We start from the raw sequence: 22,203 nt of genomic DNA, 5'->3' as shown, positions 1-22,203 counted from the left end.
CCCCTTTTCTCTATGATTTTGTTTATTTGTGTTCTCTCTCTTTGTTTCTTGATGAGTCTGGCTAAAGGTTCATCAATCTTGTTTATTTTTTCAAAGAACCAGCTTTTGGTTTCATTGATCTTATGTATTGTTTTTTTAGTCTCTATGTCATTTATATCTGCTCTGATCTTTATTATTTCTTTACTTCTACTTACTTTTGGCATTTTTTGTTGTCTCCTTTCTAAGTTTTTAAGTTGTAGCGTTAAAGTGTATATTAGAAGTTTTTCTTGTTTGTTGTTTTTTTGTTGTTGTGTGTTTTTTGTTTTTTGAGGTAGACTTGTAGTGCTATGAACTTCCCTCTCAAAACTGCTTTCATTATGTCCCCTAGATTTGGAATTGTTGTGTGTTCATTTTTATTTGTTTTCAGGAAGTTTTTTTTTTCTTCCTTAATCTCTTTGCTAACCTATTCATTGTTTAAAAACATGTTTTTCAGTCTCCGTGTGTTTAAATGTCTTTTAGTGTTTTTATTATAGTTGATTTCTATTTTCATGCCCTTGTGATCTGAGAAGATGCATGATGTGATTTCAACCTTCTTGAACTTACAGAGACTTGTTTTGTGTTCTAATATGTGGTCTATCTTTGAGAATATCCTGTGTGCCCTTGAGAAGAATGTATATTGTGCAGCTTTGGGGTAGAATGTTCTGTAAATGTTGATTAAATCCATCTGATCTAGTGTGTTATTTAAGGTCACTGTTTCCTTGTTGATTTTTTGTCTGGAAGACCTTTCCAGTGGAGTCTGTGAGGTGTTAAAGTCTATGTCTATGACTGTATTGCTGTAAATCTCTGCTTTAAAGTCCTCTATGCATTTTTTAAAATATAAATTTAGGTGCTCCTATATTGGGTGCATATATATTTATCAGGGTTATATCCTCTTGATATTAATGGATTGATTCCTTTAGTATTACGTAATGACCTCTCTTGTCTCTCATTATGGTCTTCATTTTGAAGTGTATTTTTTCTGAAATGAGTATTGCTACCCCAGCTTTTTTTCATTTCCATTTGCATGGAAAATTTCTTTCCATCCCTTCATTCTCATCCTGTATGAATCTTGTTCTGAGGTGGGTCTATTGTAGACAGCATACATTTGAGTCATGTTTTCTTATTCATTCAACCACTTATATTTTTTTTATTGGGGCATTTAATCAGTTTACATTTAAGGTTATTATTGAAAGATACTTATCCACTAACATTTTGTTTCTTTATAGTTTTTCTCATTCTCTTTATTTCTAGTTATAATTATAGCAGTCCCTTTAACATTTCCTGTAATATTGGTTTTGTAGTGATAGTCTTTTAAGCTTTTTTTTTTTTTGTCTTGGAAGCTCTTTATTTTGCCATCCAGGTTGATTGATAATCTTGCTGGACAGAGTAGTCTTGGTTTCAGATCCTTGTTTTACATTACCTTGAAAACTTCATGCTATTCCCTTCTGGCCTATAGAGTTTCTGATGAGAAGTCATAATACAGCCTTATGGGAGCTCCTTTGTAGGTTACATTGCTTTTCTCTAGCTTGCTTTAAGATTCTCTCTTTGTCTTGGATTTTTGGCATTTTAATTATGATGTGTCTGGGTGTGGGCCTCTTTGGATTCTTCTTGCTTGGGACTCTTTGTGGCCCCAGAAACTGTGTGCCATTTTTCTTCATCAGGTTAGAAAAGTTTTCTGCCATTATTTTACTAAACAGATTCTCTAACCCCTGCTTACTTTAAACCTCCTCTAGCACTTGTATAATATGAATATTGTTACTTTTTATGCTATCCCACAGCTCCCTTAGGCTGTCCTCTTTTTTTTGGGGGGGGTCTCTCATTGAGTGATTTTTTCTACCCTGTCTTCTAATTACCGATCTGATCCTCAGCTTCTTCTAATCTACTGTTTATTCCTTCTAATGTATTCTTTATTTCTGCTATGTCTTTCTTCATTTCTAACTGGTCATTTTTCATAGTTTCCTGCTGGAGCCCTCCAGCAGAGTTGAACGATCCTGAGGAAGGGGTGAGGATGGAGAAAAGGCAGACACAAAAAAGATGGGATCGGGAGGGCTGCAGCTCGTGACTGCTGTCAGCTGCCAGCCCTGAGTTTATTTTCCCAGCTCAATATATACAGGCACTGTTGATTTTGCTGAATAGCACCCCTCCCCACATTCCTACAAGGCCATTTGAATGCTCTTTCAGAGTAAACACTCTGCCACCTGCATGAGCTCAGACCTTGGTAACTATCTTTATCTTGGCTTCTAATGGGAACTTTTGGGGAGGATTGAGTCCTTGGCTCCAGAGCCTCAGGCTATGTGGACCATGTCCAGACATGTCACCGGCTCCCAACAGTTTCCAAATCTTTTTTCCTGCTGCTTGGCATCCTTACAATCAGTATTCTGAACTCTATATCTGAGAGATTGGTTATCTCTGTTTCATTTGGCTCTTTTTCTGGAAACTTCTCTTGTTCTTTTATTTGGTGCTTGTTTTTTGGTCTCCTCATTTTGGCTAAATGTTTGGTAGATCTTCTAGGATTCTCAGTCTTTTGGGAGAGTCTCTGGTACAGGCCACTGTCAGATGTAGTTTGTGACTGGCCCTGAGTACTCTCTGGGGCTATCAACAACCCCAGTCTTGAAGACTCCACTGCCTTGGCTGGATGCTGTAGAAGCCAGTCTTCTGAGGTTGGGTGAAGGACCACATGTTGCTCAGAGAATGCAGAGGGAAAATTGCAAGGAGTTAGGGGATGTCTATTTTTTGCTTTTGCCTACTCTGCATATATCTGCCTGAGGAACAGAAACTTAATCTTCTTTCCTAGGGTGTTTTTTTTTTCCCTTTTCTTTATTTTCTGAAGCTCCTGGTGGTTTTTAGTGGCTGTAGCTCTATGATTCCTAGAGGCTGAATGAAGAAGGAAGGCTTGGGAGGCCCAGGTGCCACCACCACCTAGAACATTTGGTACAGTAAACATAGAGCCAGCCCTTCTCTCCTGCTGAGTACTCAGAAGTCTGGGTGCAATTTTATTGGTGCCCTAATAGCTCTTTAATGATACATTTTTACATTCCTAAATCTTTTGCCATTTTCAGTTTAATTTTAGTTGAATTATTATGGGTTTTTAAGAGCCCTTTGTTCTCACTTTGGTTGAGATGTTTCTAAATTTATCTTAGGCATTCATAGATTGTATACACTTGTCCACTGATTGTCAGTGAGGAAGAGTTGCCCCTGAGAGAAAGGACACTGTAACTTTTAGATATGTCTGAGATGTTAACACAGATAGGCATAGCCAAGGAGAAGAGAGCTTGAGATATTTTTCTTCCCTATGTCTTTTTATTGGAACTTTTAAGCCACTGACATTTAAGGTTATTATTGATAGGTACTTTTTTGTTGCTATTTTTATTCTTTATGCCTGTGTTCCTCTCTTTGTTTATTTCTTCCTCTTCTTACACCATTCTCTTTAGCATTGCTTACAGTGCTAGTTTTGTGGTGATAAATTCCATCAGACTTTTTTTCTTCAAAAAGCTCTTTATTTCACCTTTAATTTTGAATGTTAGCCTTGCAGAATAGATTAGTCTTGGATTCAGTCATTTACTTTTTAATATTTTGTGTGCTTCATGGTACTCCTTTCTCACCTGAAGTGTTTCTTTTCAGTAATCAGGTGATAGTATAATAGAAATTCCATTCTAGGTAACTTTGTCTCTCTCTTGCTACCTTTAAGACTTTTTTCTTGCCTGGCTGGGCGTGGCTCAGCTGATTGAGTGTCGACCTGGGATCCAGGCGATCGGGGTTCCATTCCCGGTCAGGGCACATGCCCAGGTTGCAGGCTCTATCAATGACTCTCTCATCATTGATGCTTCTATCTCTCTCTCTCTCTCTCTCCCCCTCTCCTTTCCTTTCTCTGAAATCAATAAAGATATATTTAAAAAAAAAAAAGACTTTTTTCTTGTCTTTAATATTTGCCATTTTAATTGTGATGTGGCTAGATGTGGGGTTTGGAGGAGTTCATCTTGATTGTGATTTTTTGTGTTTCCTGAATTTGAGTGACTTTTTAAATTTACCATGTTGGGGAACTTTTCTGTCATTATTTCTTCAAACAGGTTCTCTATTCCTTGCTCACTTTCTTCTCCTCATGATACAACTGTAATGCAGATGTAGTTACATTGCATGTTGTCCCAAAGCTCCCTTAAATTCTCCTCCTTTTTAAAAATGTTTTTTTTTTTTTTCTAATTGCTGCTCTAATAGGGTGTTTTTTTCTACCTTGTCTTCTAATTCACTGTTTTGGTCTGCAGATTCTTCTAATCTTATGTTGATTCCTTTCAGGGTATTCTTCATTTCTGATTTGATTCTTATTCATGATTTCTATATCTATTTTCATGCTGATATAGTTTGCACTATGTTCCTTATAGTTCTCATTATATTTTTGAGCATCCTTATAACCATGGCTTTGAACTCTAAATATGACAAATTGCTTGCCTCCATTTCATTTAGCTCTTTTTCTATATATTCCTCTTGTTCTTTCATTTCAGCCCTGTTTCTTTGTTTTCCCACTTATTCTGATTCTTTGTGTTTGTTTCTGTGTGTTAGAGAAGCCCTGGTATGTCTCAGAGTTTGGGTGGGGTGGCATTCCTGTGGAACCCAGTGGTATAGTCTCCTTGATCTTCTGAGCTGGGTGCTCCAGGAATGACCCTTGTGTGGTTTATTTGGGATCTACTGTTAAATATGGGTTGATTGTTGTTGTTCCATTTGTAGATTAGGTCAGCCCACAAGCTAATTAGCTGTGAGTCTCAAGCCTGACCTTGTTTGGCCAACTATTATACAGGTTCTGACAGAACAAAACAAGACATAGCTGGAGCAACCACAAAAGAACATAAAGTAGAAAAAACAATGAAAAATACAAAAAAGCAAACAAAATAAAACACCAACAGCAATGGAAACAACAGTCTCAATAAAAATTTTTAAAACACACACACTAAAGAACAAATAAACAAAAAATCAGACACAAAAAATAGCAGTAGGAGACCAAGACCAGGAGAATTAGAAAAGGAAAAAAAAATCTACAGTAAGTAAATAAAAGTGAATATAAAAGAAAATAAGATACCAGAAATTACATAAGTATAAAAATAAAAGATAGAAAATAATGAATAATAATATTTTTAAGAATACTAAATAAAATAAAATATAGACTGGAAAAGAAAAATGGAAAAAGAAAAGGAAAAAAATGAATTAAAATAAAAATTAACAAAAAGTAAAGAGAATGAGAAAGAAAAAAATAAACTAAAATAAAAGGTAGCAATTAGAACATATAAAAAAGAAAGAAACAAAACTCAAACCAAATGAAATCAAAGCAACCAAGCAATAAAAATAAATATTTTAAACCTTTGGGAATCCTATTTTTGTGTCTTGCTGAATTTTGCTTCCATGCTGTTGGATCTGATTCCTTGGTATGTGGGTCCAGGTTCTCCTGGGCAGTTCTCTGGTTCAGGCTAATGTGAATTGCTGTCCCTGCCTGGCCCTGGGTATCCTGACTGAAGTCCTGTATATGGTTCCCTTGATGGGCAAGGTTACCCCAGCCCAGAGTGTGAGTCTATTCTGGGCTGACCCTTTATGTACTTACCCTGGAATGCTTTTCTTCCCCCATGAAACTGGGCTCTGAAGGAATATCTGGTCCTGATCAGGATGTTTTCTGCAGATTTCCATTGATGGTTGTGTCTCTAGCTTGTAGGAGGGGTGGACAAGTGCTTTCTCTCCTTCTAATGCCTCAGCTCTGCCTGAATCACTGGCATACCTTTGTTGCCACCTCTAGCAGACAGGGATTTAAACAAACAAAAAGAACAAACACAAACAAAACAACAACAAAACAAAACCGGATCCACTTGCTTCTCTAATTTTTCAACATGACCCACTTTCTGTGAGCAGAGATTCTGCTCAGGCTCCTTTCAGGACAGCTTTTAGTTTTATTGATCTTTTGTATTGTTGTCGGGGGGGGGGGGGAGGGTTCTATGCTATTTATTTCTGCTCTAATCTTTAATATTTCCTTTCCTCTATTTACTCTGGGCTTTTCCTGCTGTTCTTTTTCCAGTTCTTTTTGGTGTAGAATTAGTTTGTTTACTAGATGTTTTTCTTACTTCTTGAGGTAGGCTTATAGTGCTATGAACTTTCCTCTCTGAGCTTCCTTCACTGTGTACCATAGATTTTGAAAGGTTGTGTGTTAACTTTGGATTGTTTCCAGGTCATTTTTTAATTTTTTCCTAGATCTCATTGGTAATCCATTTGCTGTTTCATAGGATCTTACTTAGCCTCCATGTGTTTGAAAAATTTTGAGTTGTGATTGATATCTATTGGGGTCAGAGAAAATGCTTGATATAACTTTAATCTCTTAAATTTAGTGAAACTTCTTTTGTGAGCTAACATGTGGCCTTTCTTTGAGAATGTTCCATGTGTTGAGAAGAATATATATTCTGAAACTTTGGATGAAATGTTCTGTAGATATCAATTAAATCCATCTGATCTAGTTTTTTTTTTTTTATGGTCACTATTTCCTTGTTGATTTTTTTGTCTGGACCATCTATACATTGATGACAATAGGGAATTAGAGTCTCCTACTATGACTTTATTGCTGTCAATATCTCCCTTAAACTTCACCATTTTTTAAATATATTTAGATATGCCTATATTGGGAGCATAGATGTTTTTAAGGGTTACATATTCTTGTTTGAAAGATCACTTGATTAATATGTAGTGAACTTCTTTGTCTGTATTTATGTCCTTTGTTTTGAATTCCATGTTTTCAGATATAAGTAATGCTATCCTAGTCTTTTTTTTCTTTTCATTTGCATGGAATATTTTATTTTCAATCCCTTCGCTTTCAGCCTACATGTATATTTTGTTTTGAGCTGGGTCTCTTATATACAACATATATGTGTTCAAGTTTTCTTTGCCATTAGACTGCCCTGTCTTTTGATTGGAGTATGTAATTCATTTAAATTTAAGGTTATTATTGATAAGTACTTATTTATTGCCATTTTCTTAATACTATGTTCCTCTCTCTATTTCTTCTTCTTCTTAAAGCAGTCATTTTAGCATTTCGTGCAATGCTGCTTTGGTGGTACTGAACTACTTCAGTTTCATTTTGTCTTCTCTTTTAAATGATAGCACTGTTTGATGGAGCAGTCTCGGTTGCAGGTTTTTGCTTTTATGACTTTGAATACTCCTTATGGCCTGAAGTTTTTCTGTTGAGAGATCACCTGATAACCTCATGGGATCTTCCTTATAGGTAACTGACTCTCTCCCTTGCTACCTTTAAGATTTGTGGTTAATCTAGGCCACTTTAATTATGATGTGTGCTGATATGAGTCTCTTTGTGTTTATCTTGTTTGGGACTCTCTGTGCTTCCTGAACTTGTGTGACCTTTGTCTTCACCAGGCTAGGGAAATTTTCTGTCATATTTCTTCAAATAGATTCTCTATCCCTTGGTCGCTTTTTTCTCTTCTGGGACCTGCAGATGTTATGTTTCATGTTGTCCCAAATTTCCCTTAAACTATGCTCTTGCTTATAATTATTCTGTCTTTTAAAAGTTCTGATTGAAAGATTATTTTTGTATCTTGTCTTGTAATCACTTATTTAAGCCTTTGCCTCATCTAGTCATCAGGCAATTTCTTCCAGTGTGTTCTATATTTCAGGTAAGGTATTCTTTATTTCTGCCTTATTAATTTTTATGGTTTCTATATCCCTCTTCATGTTGTTTCACTAAGTTCCATGAGTATCCTTATAACAATTAATTTGAATTCTCTAATAAATTGCTTGCCTCTGTTTCATTTAGCTCATTTGCCTCCTGTTATTTCATTTGGGACCTATTTCTTTGTCTCCCCATTTTGCTGTGTCTTTGTGTGTAATTCTATGTTTTAGATAGCATTGCTATTACCCAATCTTTTGGGGGTGACCACCTGTAGCAGGTACCCTGTGGCTCCCAGTGGCGCAGTCTCCTTGATTCCCTGAGCTCAGTGCTCTAGGAATGTCTCTTGGGTTGGCTGTTTGAACCCTCCTGATATAATTTGGTCTTGATTGCTGATGTCCCTTTATGGTGAGATTGACCCTCAGGTTGGTTGGCTATGAGACTCAAACTTGACCACATTGTGTAAACAGCTATACTGGTACAATTTTGAGGTGTCTTGATGGGCTAAGTGGCATAATCATTACCCCTTTATGCTGGGTGTTTATTGAGGTAAATGTTCATCACCATGTATCAGATGGTATGCAGGGGCTCCAACCCCCAAGCGAGGGTTGTTTCCAGAAAGGTCTGGAGCCTACCAGGATCCACCTTTGTGTGTACCACTTGTTTTTGTAGATGAGTTGAGCTCTGGTGTGGTTTGAGGCTCCCCACTTTTTGTAATGGTTCTGGGTTCTTTGGGGTTATTTTGGGTGGATTTCAGATATAGATAGCTGCCAGACATTGTGTGTAACTAGTCTTGGATGGCTGTGTGTAATTACTACTCTGTTCACTGTTTTTGTCTGTATCTGCTAGACTTCTATGTTTACCTCTGTTAACAAAAGTTGGCTTCTTTTTTATTAGAGGTCAGGGAAGATCTGTGGTTGGTCCACCTCTAACTCCCCCATGAGGTTTCCTGGTTCACCCAGCTCCTTCTAAAGAGTATCTTTGGAAATTATTTAGTCAGAAACACAATGAGGGGAAATTAGTCTCTGCTTCAAATCCAAACCCTTTAGTCTCTATCAGATACTCCTACTCTAGTTCCCCATAATGTGCCCTAATGCAGATTCAGGTTAGGTACAGTCTGTAGTCTGCTCTGGAGGAGCAGACTGTAGTCAGCTGTCTGTGGTCAGTGGGATTGAACAAGAGTCTCTAGTTGAGAATGATTCCAACCTAGCCCATAGAAGGGGTCTAGCTCTTCCTCCTGGTAGCAGGCAGTAGCCTCTGCAGGTCTCACATTTGGAATATCCTGCTCTGAACCACTCTCCCATTCTCCAGAGAACTGCATCTAGCAAGAATATCCCAAACTTCATAGAGCTGAACCAAAAAGTCGCCTGTTGGGGATCGGTATTTCCTGCATACAGGAGGAGGCGGCAGGCTCTGCTTCTTTTTTCCAGGATGGGCTGGCCTGAACTCAAAGGGAGCTCAGTTGAGCCTCTCCACAATGCAGCCACAAAGTACAAACCTCACATATCTATCTCCCCAAAGGAAACCTTACTCAGGCATACAGTCCAAAAATCCCTACTCTGCTGGTGATCTTGAGCCACAAGTTCAAGCAGTAGGCATAACGTAATCAGCCCTGCTCAAGACTTAAATCTCTCCATGCTGCTGGTCTCAGCAAAGTGGCATCTAAGATTCTTATCTCTGCTCATGCTATCAACTCTCCCCAATGCAGGCCCAAACTCCCCTACCTGCCCTACTCATCCATACTGCTAATCCCACAGTACCAGCAGTCCAGGAGGCTCCACAAGGGGGAGAAGGGGTTCCAACCCTGCTCTTGATGTGTGACAGTCCTTTCACTTTTCTCATACCCAAACAGTTTAGTCACTGACTGTAGGTCTGCCCAATGCCTTTTAAGAAAGTAGACAGTCCCTCAAAGTCACTGTTGGGTGCAACCCACAAGACCCTCTGCTGTACCCAAACATTACAGTGCAATAGTCAGAGCCCAGAGCAAACTTCTTAGGCTGGAACTGCTAACAATGTGAGCACACCCTCACTGGAAAGGTGTGGTTCAAGTCTATAAGGCAGAGTCCCCCTGGTCCCCTTTGCCTGATGCTTCTCAGACTCTTCTTACTGTCTCTGCTGCTCTGGCTTTGGGATCCCTGTGTAATGTTGAGGTCCCATACTTCCAAGGGGAAGGATCTTTGCAGCTTATATCATTTGTCCTTTCATTCTAGCACCTGCTTCAGGGGTCTACCCCTTTCCATGATCCACCTTCTATTACCAGTCTCTACTTGGTTTCTTTGGAGCTCCTTAGATATAATATGTCCAGTCAGCTACTTTTTTTCTCAGTAGACTGCACAGCATTTTAGCTATAAATCCAGTCCCTGGCTGGGAGCAGCTGCAGGTAATCTCCTTTTACTCTGCAGTCATTTTACCATGAATTTCTTTGTATAATCTCTTTAATGTATTCCTGAACCCAGTTTGCTAATATTTTGTTAATATTAGCATATTCATGAGGAATATTGGATTCTAATTTTCTTTCTTTGTAGTATTTTTTCTGGCTTTAGAACTAGGACACTGCTGACCTACTACAATCAACTTACATATCTTCACTACTCAGAATTTTGGAATAGTTTGAGAAGGATAAGAGTTCTTTTCTGAATGGTTTGTAAAATTTTCCTGTGAAGCAATCTGTCCATTACCTTTGTTTTTTAAAATGATTTTTCTTATATTACTATATCAATTTCATTAGTTTTAATTTGTTTACTCAGATTTTCTTATTCTTTCTGATTCAGTTTTAAAGGATTATATGTTCCTAGAAATGTTTCCATTTCTTCCTGCTAGTACAGTTTCTGGCATATGCTTGTTCTGGTTTTGTTTGTTTGTTTGTTTTTTATAATTCTTTGTGTCTCTGTGGTATCACATGTTACTTCTCTAGTGTATTTGAATTTTTTTATTTGGATTTTCTGTTTTGTTGTTGCTTTTATATGTCTAGTAAAAAAAAATGTTAATCTTTGTTAACTATTTTAAAAAAAACAGCTATGGAATTTGTTGATTTTTTAAAGAAAATTTAAGATTCTATTTTGTTTATTTCCTCTCTGGTCTTTGTTATTTTCTTTCTTTTTCTCACTTTGTGCTTTGTTTGCTGCTATATTTCTAATTCCTTTAAATGTAAAATTAGATTATTTGAGATTTTTTTTTGTTTCTTGAGGTAGGCTTGTAATGCTATGAATTTTCCTCTTAGAACTACCTTTGCTACTTTTCTTAGATTTTGGTTTGTTGTGCTCTTATTTTCATTTTCTTGCTGACATATTTTTATTTCTTACTTGATCTGTTAACCTATTAATTGTTTAGTAATATGTTATTTGGCCATTGTTTGTGTGCTTTTAATTTTTGTGTGTGATTGATTTCAAGTTTCATAGCATTAAAGTCAGAGAAGATGCTTGATATAATTACAAACTTTTTAAAGTTTTTGAGACTTATTTTGACTTTCAGCATCTGGTCTATCCTAGAAAATATTCCATGTGCAATTGAAAAGATTGTATATTCTGCTACTATGAGGTGAAATGCTCTGAAGATATCAATTAAATTCATCTCATCTAGTGTGTCATTTAAGGTCACTGTTTTGTTTTGTTTTTTAATTTTAATTCCAGAGGAATTATCCATTGATGTTAACACGGTGTTACAGTTTCTTAGTATGTCTCTTACTGTTGATTTCACCCAGTATGGCCATCCAAATTTGTTTTATATATTTATGTGCTCTTATTTTAGGTGCATAAATATTTACAAGGGTTATATTCTCTTGTTGAATTGCTTCTTTATCATGTAGTGTCCTTCTTTGTCTCTTAATATAGTCTTTGTTTAAAAGTTTGTTTGCCTATCTTTTTTTAATCGACTTGTCTACTGATGGGCACTTGGGCTCTTTCCAGACCTTAACTATTGTAAATAGTGCTGCTATGAACAGAGAGGTGCATATGTTTTTTCTGGATTGATGTTTGGGGGTTCTTATGATATATGCCTACAAGTGGGATTACTGGGTCAAAAGGCAATATGAGGAAACTCCATATTATTTTCCAAAATGACTGTACCAGGCTGCATTCCCACCAGCAGTGTGCTAGGTTTCCCTTTTCTCCATGTCCTCAACATTTACACAATGGAATACTATGCAAGTGTAAAAAAGAAGGACCTGTTACCCTTTGAGATAGCATGGTTGGACCTGGAGAGTATTATGCTAAGCCAGTCAGAGAAAGACAAGTATCACATGATCTCACTCATATGTGGAAACTAATAAATAAAATAAACTGATAAAAAAATAGATCCAGAGACATGGAAGCATGCAACAGATTGATGAAAAATCTCAGAAGGGGAGAGGGATGGGTGATGGAAAGAGACTAGCCAAAGAACTTATATACATATATGCATAACCCATGGACACAGACAATAGAGCAGCAAAAGCCTGGGGGGTGGATGAGATGTGGAGAGGTAAATGGAGAAGAAAGGACATCTATAATATTTTCAACAATAAAGATAAATTTAAAAAATAAAATAAAACTATAAATGTATGACTAAGATAAATATTGTTACCTAAGTTTATTTTAATTTTCACTTCAATAAATTATATTTTTCCGAGTCTTTATTTTTATTCTGTGCTTATTTTTTATTATTAAGTGAGTCTCTTCTAGGGTTTCATTCTCTTATCCATTCAGCTACCTTATGTCTTCTGATTGAAGCATTTAGACCATTTACTTTCCGAGTGATTATTGAGAGGTACATATTTATTGTAACTTTTATATAAGTGATTGTATTTTATCATTTATAACTCTATTTCTCTTCTTGTTCTTGCCCTTCTTCTTCTCTTTTTTCCCCTCCTCCCCTTTTCTTTTCCTTCTTCTTCTACTCCTCCTTCTCCTCCATTTATATACTTTTTTTTCCTCTTGAAGGCCTCTTAGCATTTATTGTAATACTTGTTCAGTGGCAATAACTCTTTTAGCTTTTTTAGTTCTGGGATCTAGTGCCTGTCTCCTTGATCACCTGAACTAGGCACTTCAGACATATATTTGTATGAATTATGTAAGCCCTTTCTTTGTAATTGAGTCTTGGTTTTTATTACCAACTTGAGTGCAGGGTCAAACCACATGAGTGATAGCTGAGATCCTATAGGTATGTGTAGAAAATGTGGTATTAACCCATGCAGGGCTCCTCAGCAAAAAGCACCAGAGTCATTCCTGTAAATCTTTCATTATATACTTCTATTTAGAAAGTATTTACTTCATAATTTGGGTTGATAGTTTTATATTTTATATCTAATTAAGTTTGGTCCTGAGGAAAGGGGACTGTTACATCTACCTGCTTTGACACTATCTCAAACTTAAAGTAGTTGGAGAACTATAAGTTTTAATTGAGTTTTTAAAGTCCACATGCTAGCATGGATGATAAATGAGCTAACTACCATCAATAGAAAAATAATAAAAATAATGCACTCATTGTATTGAGTCCTTAGAAGGAATTAAAACTATGACAGATTCATTTTCTGGCATAAACATCTAAAAAATGTCAAAAAAATTTAACTTATTAAACACTATGTAAGCACTACTTTATTTTAGAAAAATAACTTAGGTATGTTTTAAGATAAGAATATAAATATATGGAAAAATATTGAAATATTTTATCCCAAGCTAAAAATATTAACTGATTTTGAAGAGGCAAATTGTATGTTAACAAAAAGATGTTAACGTATTGTTTGAATTTTTATAGGAATCTATTAATGTATATTTTTAGATTAAAATTAGAGAAATTGAATTAAAACAAATGATAAAATTGGAAACTATGTAATACATGATTAATTTAGTTTTTATATTTAATAATATAATTTTAGAAATTAGATATTCATCTAATAATGACATTTCAAATATTTTAACACATCTATCACCAACAAATATTAATCTTTAGTGTTACTTCATTCTAACAGGTGTCTGCAGACCATTATAAATTACCAAAAAGTGTTGAAAAAGCTTACTCAGGTGAAAAAAGGGTCTCAAGTTAGCATCAAAAGAAGAAAGATGATGATGGAAAGGGAGATTGTTCACTCAATTCATGGTGTTTTTGTGCAGTGCAAGGCTTTCAAGTATATGTCAATCATCCAGGCCTTTCTTGGTTCCATTCCACAATTAACATTTCAGCTGTATATCACTCTCACTATAAGAGAATGGCCTTTGGAAAGAGGTAAGTTTGGTTATTTTAAGCTAAAAGACCATCCTAAAAGATAGGGCATAGTAAAGTTTTAAAAGAAAATGAATTATTTATATCTAAATCATGATTTATTAAATTTTGTAAGGTTGATTTTCTGTGAATATTTTTTAAACAAAATTATAAATAGGTACTTCTAGAATCTAGAGAAAATTGATATGAACAAATGGACATCAATTTTTGTTAGATTCATATAATATGTAAGATTTAAAGTGGGAAAAGAATAACTTTTTATCTGAAACATCACAGTATGATTTTTATAAAAGAATAGCATGTCTTCGAACAAAAGTAAAAATTTGCAAAGTATTAAAAATTTGGAAAGGAAATACATTTATAAAATTTTCTAAGATTTTCCAAAAAAATGACTTTGTTTTGGTTATAGTAGCTCCTATATGAATCTGCATGCTGACGAAATGGAATACACCTATGCACACTGATTGACTTGTGTCAATTTCATATTTTATGTTACTAAAATTATGTAAGATTACATAAGATGCAACAACTGGAGTAACTGTGTAAAGAGAACAATTGTCCTGCCTGTACTATCATCATTAAAATATAGATTATTTTTTGGTCTTTTTAAATTAAATTTATTATGGTAACATTGGTTAATAAGTATATTTAGGTTACAAGTGAACATTCTTATGATATGTAATCTGTATAGTGCCTTGTGTGCAAACAATTCAAAGTAAAATCATCTTTAATCACCATATATTTGACCCCCCTTTACTTTTTACTACCCCTCCCACCTCTCTTCCCTGTGGTCACTGCCATACTGCAGTCTGTGTCTACCAGTTTTTGTTTGTTAGTTTTTTTGTTTGTTCATTTGTCACTTTGTTTTTATATTCTACATATAAATGAAATCATATAGTTATTTCCTTTTTTTTTTTTTTTTGGTCTACCTTATCTAGCTTCATATAATATTCTCAAGATCCATAAAAAAAAACAAAAAAACATAGACACTAAACTTATGAACCTTAATCTTAGTGAAGATTATATGAATTTGCCCCCAAAGGCAAGGGAAGTAAAGGCAAAAATAAATGAATGAGACTCTATAAAATTTAACTATTACATAAGAAAGGAAACTTCCAACAAAACAAGAACACAATACACCAAATGAAAGAAGATATTTGCAAACAATAGCTCCAAGAAGGATTTAAAATTTTAAGAAGAACTCATAAACACAACACCAATTAACAATGCAATATTTAAAATGGCCAGAAGACCTAAACAGACATTTCTTTCAAGACAACATACATATGGCCAACATGTATATAAAAAGATGCTGAATTTCACTGTTAAAAAAATGCAAATCAAACTACAATGAGATAACACTTCAAATATGCTAGAATGTCTAGAATTCATTATTATTTTTTTAATTATATTTTTGTTTAAAATATACAGATGTCCCTTTTTCTCCCCAATGACCTGTTCCACCCTGTCTCTTCCCCCTCCCGAGGCCCCTCCCCACCACCATCCATGGCCTTGGGTTGTGCCTATATGCATATAAATTCTTTGGTTAATCTCCCCCCCTTCACCCACCCTCCCTCCTATATCCCTCTGACATTCTTCAGTCACATCCATGCTTCCATGTCATTGAATCTGTTCTGTTCATCACTTTATTAAGTTCTTTAGATTCCACATATAAGGGAGATCATGTGATGTTTGTCTTTCACTGCCTGGCTTATTTCACTTAGCATAATATTCTCCAGGTCCATCCATGCTGTCCCAAAGCGTACGAGATTCTTCATCTTTACAGCTGCATAGTATTCCATGGTGTAAATGTCACACAGCTTTTTTATCCATTCATCTAGTGATGGGCACTTGGGCTGTTTCCAGATCTTGGCTATTGTAAACTGTGCTGCTATGAACATCTCAGTACATATATTCTTTCTGATTAATGATTCAGGATTCTTAGAATACATTCCTAAGAGTGGAATCACTGGGTAAAAAGGCAGCTGCATTTGTAATTTTTTGAGGAACGTCCATACTGTTTTCCATAGTGGTTGCACCAGTCTGCATTCCCACCAGCAGTGTACCAGGGTTCCTCTTTCTCCACACCCTCGCCAGCACATGTCAATTTTTGATGGTAGCCATTCTGACAGGTGTGAAGTGATACTTCATTGTGGTTTTAATTTGCATGTCTCTGATGATTAGCAGTGTTGAGAATTTTCTCATGTGTCTCTTGGCCATCCATATGTCCTCTTTGGAGAAGTGTCTATTCAAGTCCTTTGCCCATTTCTTCATTGGGTTGTTTGTCTTCCTCTTGCTGAGTACTATGAGTTCTTTGTACACTTTGGAAATTAGCCCCTTGTCAGATACATCCTTGGCAAATATATTTTCCCAGACCATGGGGTTCCTTTGTATTTTGAGGCTGTTTTCTTTTGCTGTGCAGAAGCTTTTTAGTTTGATGTAGGCCCAAATGTTTAGTTTTTCTTTTGTTTCTCTTGCCCTAGAAGATGTATCAGTGAAAAGCCCACTACGTGGATGTCTGTGACTTTACTGCCTATGTTTTCTTCCAGGATTTTTATGGTTTCATGACTTTTACCCATTTATGGTTTAAGTCTTTTACCCATTTTGAGTTTATTTTTATGGAGGGTGAAAGTTGGTGGTCTAGTTTCATTCTTTTCCATGTATCTGTCCAATTTTCCCAGCACCACTTATTGAAGAGACTGTCCTTACTCCATTGGATACTCTTGCCTCCTTTGTCAAATATTAACTGACCATAATGGCGTGGGCCTATTTCTGGGGTCTCTGTTCTGTTCCATTGATCTATATGCCTGTTGTTGTACCAATACCAGGCCGTATTGATTACAGTGGCTTTGTAATACAGTTTGAAGTCTGGTGATGTGATCCCTCCCACTCTTGTTTTTTCTCAAGATGGCTTCAGCTATTCTGGGTCTTTATTGGTTCCATATAAATTTTTGAAATGTTTGTTCTATGTCCATGAAATGTGCTGTTGATATTTTAATAGGAATTGCATTGAATTTATAAATTGTTTTGGGTAGTATGGACATTTTAATGATATTAATTCTTCCAATCCATGAGCATGGTATATTCTTCCACTTGTATAAATCTTCCTCTATTTCTTTTTTCAGTGTCACATAGTTTTCCAAGTACAGACCTTTTACATCTTTGGTTAAGTTTATACCTAGGTATCTTATTTTTTTAGTTGCAATGGTAAATGGTATTGCTAGTTTAGCTTCTCTCTCTCCAAGTTCATTGTTGGTGTATAAGAGTGCCATTGATTTCCGGCTGTTGATTTTGTATCTAGCTATGGAGTCTTTAGGATTTTCTATGTACAGTACCATGTCATCTGCAAATAATGACAGTTTTACTTCCTCCTTTCCAATTTGGATACCTTTTATGTTTTTTTCCTGTCTGATGGCTATGGCAAGGACTTCCAGTACTATGTTGAATAAGAGGGGTGAAAGTGGACATCCCTGTCTTTTTTGGGATTTTAATGGAAATGGTTTTAGTTTTTGCCCATTGAGTATGATGTTGGCTGTAGGTCTGTCATATATGGCCTTTATTAGGTTGAGGTATGATCCCTCTATTCCCACTTTGTTGAGAGTTTTTATTAGAAATGGGTGCTGGATTTTGTCAAATGCTTTTTCTACGTCTATTGATATGATCATATGATTTTTGTCCTTCACTTTGTTTATGTGATGTATCACATTTATTGATTTGCGTATGTTGTACCAGCTTTGCATCCCCGGAATAAATCTCACTTGGTCATGGTGTATGATTTTTTAATGTATTGCTGGATCTGGTTTGCTAGGATTTTAGTGAGGTATGGAAGAACACATTGCCTCTGTTCATCAGGGATATTGGCCTGTAATTTTCTTTCTTTGTAGTATCGTTATCTGGTTTTGGGATTAGGATGATGCTGACCTCATAAAAAGAGTTTGGGAGTTTTCTCTTCTCTTGAATTTTCTGGAATAGTTTGAATAGAATAGGTTTTAATTCTTCTTTGAGTGTTTGGTAAAACTTGCCTGTAAATCCCTCTGGTCCAGGACTTTTGGTTGCTGGGAGTTTTTGGATTCCTGCTTCAATTTCATTAGTTGTGAATGGCCTATTCAGGTTTTCTGCCTCTTCTTGATTCAGCTTTGAAAGGTTGTATGCTTCTATGAATTTGTCCATTTCCCCCATGTTGTTCAATTTGTTGGCACATTGTTGCTCATAATATTTTCTTACAATCCTTAGTTTGTCTGTTGGGTCAGTTGTTATATTGCCTCTTTCATTTCTGATTTTATTTATTTGTGTCTTTCTTTTGCTTAGTTTTATGAGTTCTTTGTACATTTTGGAAATTAGCACCTTATCAGGTGAATCCTTGGCAATGTGTTCTTCTATACCATGGGGTTCCTTTGCATTTTGATGCTCATTTCTTTTTCTGTGCAGATTTTTAGCATGATGTAGTTCCATTTATTTATTTTTTTTCTTTGTGTCTTTTGCCCTAGGATATGTATCAGTGAAATTCCACTACATGAAATGTCTGTTACTTTACTGCCTATGTATTCTTCCAGGATTTTTATGGTTTGGAGACACATTGAAGTTTTTTATCCATTTTGAATTTATTCTTGTGTATAGAGTAAGTTGGTGATCTATTTCATTTTCTTTGCAGTTACCTGTCCAGTTTTTCCAACACCATTTATTGAACAGACTGTCTTGACTGCATTGTATGCTTTTCCCTCCTTTGTCAAATATTAATTGACCATAGTGGCATGGATCTATTTCTGGGGATCTCTGTACTGTTCTATTAATCTATATGTCTGTTTCTCTAGTAAGACCAGGCTGTTTTAATTACAGTAGCTCTGTAGTATAGTTTGATATATTGTAAAGGGATCCTTCCAACTTTGTCTTTTTTTTTTTTTTCTCAAGATTGTTGTGGCTATTCAGGGTCTTTTTCAGTTCCATATAAATATTCTAGTTCTGTGAAATATGCTGTTGGTATTTTAATAGGAATTGCATTGAATCTATGATTGCTTTGGGTAGTAGGGACATTTTAATGATATTAATTCCTTCAATCCATGAACATGGTATAGTCTTCACTTGTTTCTATCTTCCTCCCTGTCTTTTTTCAGTGTTCTATTGTTTTTGGAATACAGGTCTTTAACATCTTTGGTTAAGTTTATTCCTACATGTCTTATTTTTATAGTTGCAATGGTAAATGGTATTTTTTTAAATTTTAGTTTCTCTTTCTGAGAGTACATTATTGGTGTATGAAAATCTGTTGATTTTCAGATGTTTTACTTCCTCCTTTAAATTTTGATGCTTTTAATTTTTCTTTTTATCTGATCACTCTGGCAAGGATGTCCAGTACTATGTTGAATGAGTGGTGTAAGTGAATAACCCTGTCTTGTTCTTGTTCTTAAGGAAAATGGTTTTAGGTTTTGACCATTGATTATAATGTTGGCTGTAGGTTTTTCATATATGGACTTTATTATGTTGAGGTATGCTCCCTCTATTCCCACTTTGCTGAGTTTTTATCAGAAATGAGTGCTGGTTTTGCCAAATTCTTGTTCTGTACCTATTGTTATGATCATATGATTATTGTCCTTCATTTTATGTGATTTATCACTTTTATTGATTTGCTAATATTATACCAGCCTTGCACCATTGGAATAAATTTCAATTGGTCTTGGTTTATGATCTTTCTAGTGTATTGCGGGATCTGACTTACTAATATTTTGTTCAGGACTTTAGCATCTATTTCCATTGGGGATATTGTTCAGTAATTTTCTGTTTTTGGAGGATTATCTGGTTTTGGGAGTAAGATAATGCTGACCTCATAAAACAGCTTGGGAGTATTAATTCCCCTTATATTTACTGGAATAGTATGAGGAGAATAGGTGTTAATTCTTTGAATATTTGCCAAAATTCACCTGTATACATCTGGTCCCAGACTCTTGTTTCCTGGGAGTTTTTAAAATTACTGCTTCAATTTCAGCAGTTGGAATTGTCCTATTCAGGTGTTCTGATTCTTCCTGATTGATATTGAAAAATTGTATGTCTCAAGAATTTTGTCCATTTCACCCAGGTCATTCAGTTCATTTGCATGTAGTTGCTCATAGTATTTTCTTACAATTCTTTGTATTTCTGAAGTGTCAGTTGTAATATCATATTTTTTATTTCTGACTTTATTTGAGTCCTCTTTTTTTCTTGATGTATTTTGCTAAAGGTTTATCAGTCTTTATCTTTTCAAAGAACCAGGTCTTGGTTTCATTGAAATTATTTATTTATTTTTTTAGTCTCTATGCCATTTATTTCTGCTCTGATCTATTATTTCCTTCCTTCTACTTCCTCTGGGCCTTTCTTGTTGCTTTCTTTCTTAGTCTTTTAGTTTTAGTGTTAGTTTACGAGAGCTTTTTCTTGTTTCTTGAGGTAGGCCAGTACTGCTATAAACTTTCCTCTCAGGACTGCTTTTGCCATGTCCCAAAGATTTGGGGTTGTTTTCTGTTCATTTTTGTTTTTTTTTTTTCATGAAGTATTTGATTTCTTTTTAAAAATAAATTTTTTAAAATATATATATCTTTATTGATTTCAGAGAGAGGAAAGGAGAGTGAGAGAGTGAGATAGAACTTCAATGATGAGTCATTGATCAAGCCTGCAACCGGGCATGTGCCCTTACCAAGAATCGAACCCCAATAGCCTGAATCCTACGTCATCACTCAATCGCTGAGCCATGCCCTGCTGGGCTGATTTCTTTCTTGATCTCATTGGTAACCCATTCCTTGTTTAATAACATGCTATTTAGCCTCCATGTGCTTAAATATTTTTGAGTTTTTTTATAGTGGTTGATTTCTAGTTTCATGCCACTGTGATCTGAGAAGATGCTTGATATGATTTCAATACTCTCGAACTTGTAGGGACTCACTTTGTGCCCTAACATGTGGTCTCTTTTTGAGAATGTTCCATGTGCACTTGAGTAGAAAATGTATTCTGCTGCTTTGAGATAAAATGTTCTGTAAATGTCAATTAAATCCATTAGGTCTAGTGTGTCACTTAAGGTCTCTGTTTCCCTGTTTATATTTGCCTTGATGCTCTGTCCAATGATAACAGTGGGGTGTTGAAATTCCCCACTATTTTTGTATTGCTGTCAATATCCCCCCTTAAATCCAAGGAGAAATTTTTTACAAATTTAAGTGTTCCTATATTGTGTGCATGGGGTTGTTTTCTCCTGTTGGATTGATCCCTTTAGTATTACATAGTCACCTTCTTTGTCCATTGTTATGGTCTTTATTTAGAAGTCTCTCATGAGAAATAAGTATTGCTAGCACAGCTCTTTTTCATTTCCATTTGTATGAACTTTTTTTTCCCATCCCTTCATTTTTCTGCCTGCGAGAATATTTTGCTATGAGTTCAGTCTCATGTAGACAGCATATATTTTGATCCTGTGTTCTTATCCATTTAGCTTCCCTATCTCTTTTGATTGGAACATTTATTCCATTTACGTTTAAGATCATTATTGATATATATATTTTTTACAGCCATTTTCCCCCTTTATGCTAATGTCTTCTCAATAGTTCTTCTTAATGCATTCCTTTTAGCATTTATTTCAGTGCTGGTTTGGTAGCGCTGTACTCCTTTAACATTCTGAGAATTTCTTTATTTCATCTTCAATTTTAAATCATAGCCTTGCTGCATAAAGCAGTCTTTGTTGCAGGTTCTTGCTTTTCATTACTTTGAGAACTTCATGTCAACACTTTCTGGTCTGAAGTGTTTCTGTTGAGTAATTTTCTGATAACCTTATGGGGTTTCACTTGTAGATCATTGCTTGCATCTCTCCTGTGGCCCTTAATATTTTCACTTTGAGCTTGCAGTTTGCCATTTTAATTATGATGTGTCTTCAGGTGGGTCTCTTTGAGTCCCTCTTGTTTGGAACCCTCTGTACTTCCTGAACTTGTGTTCCTTTCTCCTTCCCCAGCTTAGGAAACTTTTCTGTCACTATTTCTGCCACCAGCTTCTCTATCCCTTGCTCACTTTCTTTTCTTTCTGTAACCCTATGATGTGAATGTTGTTTTCTTCATGTTATCCCAAAATTTCCTTACATCATCCTCATGCTTTTTAAGTGTTTCTTTTTCCTGTTCTGATTGAGTGTTTTTTCCTATTTTATCTTCTAATTCACATGTTCTCTTCTCAGCTTCATTAAACCTGCTTTTAATTGCTTCCAGTATATTCTTGATATCAGATATAGTATTCTTCATTTCTTACTGGTTCTAATTTATATCTATGTCTTTTTTAATGATGATGTAGCTTTCATTAAGTTTTTAGAATTTCCCATCAAGTTTCTTGTGGTTCTCATTAATATCCCTGGGCAT

General features: G+C 35.4%; 1 protein-coding gene across 1 annotated transcript in view; it reads left to right on the top strand.

Moving 5' to 3' along the window:
- XKR3 (XK related 3) overlaps positions 1 to 22,203 on the top strand; it is a gene marked incomplete at both ends in the record, with an annotated part of 52,933 nt that overhangs the window by 21,457 nt on the left and 9,273 nt on the right. The window contains one exon of the mRNA XM_081126937.1: positions 13,605 to 13,858. Within this exon, the coding sequence (XP_080983063.1) occupies positions 13,605 to 13,858 (254 nt within the window). The remainder of the gene's footprint in view (positions 1 to 13,604; positions 13,859 to 22,203) is intronic.

Source organism: Miniopterus schreibersii, assembly GCF_964146895.1.
Source record: "Miniopterus schreibersii genome assembly, chromosome: Y".
Classification (NCBI taxonomy): Eukaryota; Metazoa; Chordata; class Mammalia; order Chiroptera; family Miniopteridae; genus Miniopterus; species Miniopterus schreibersii.
This window is presented reverse-complemented; position numbering and strand designations above follow the sequence as displayed.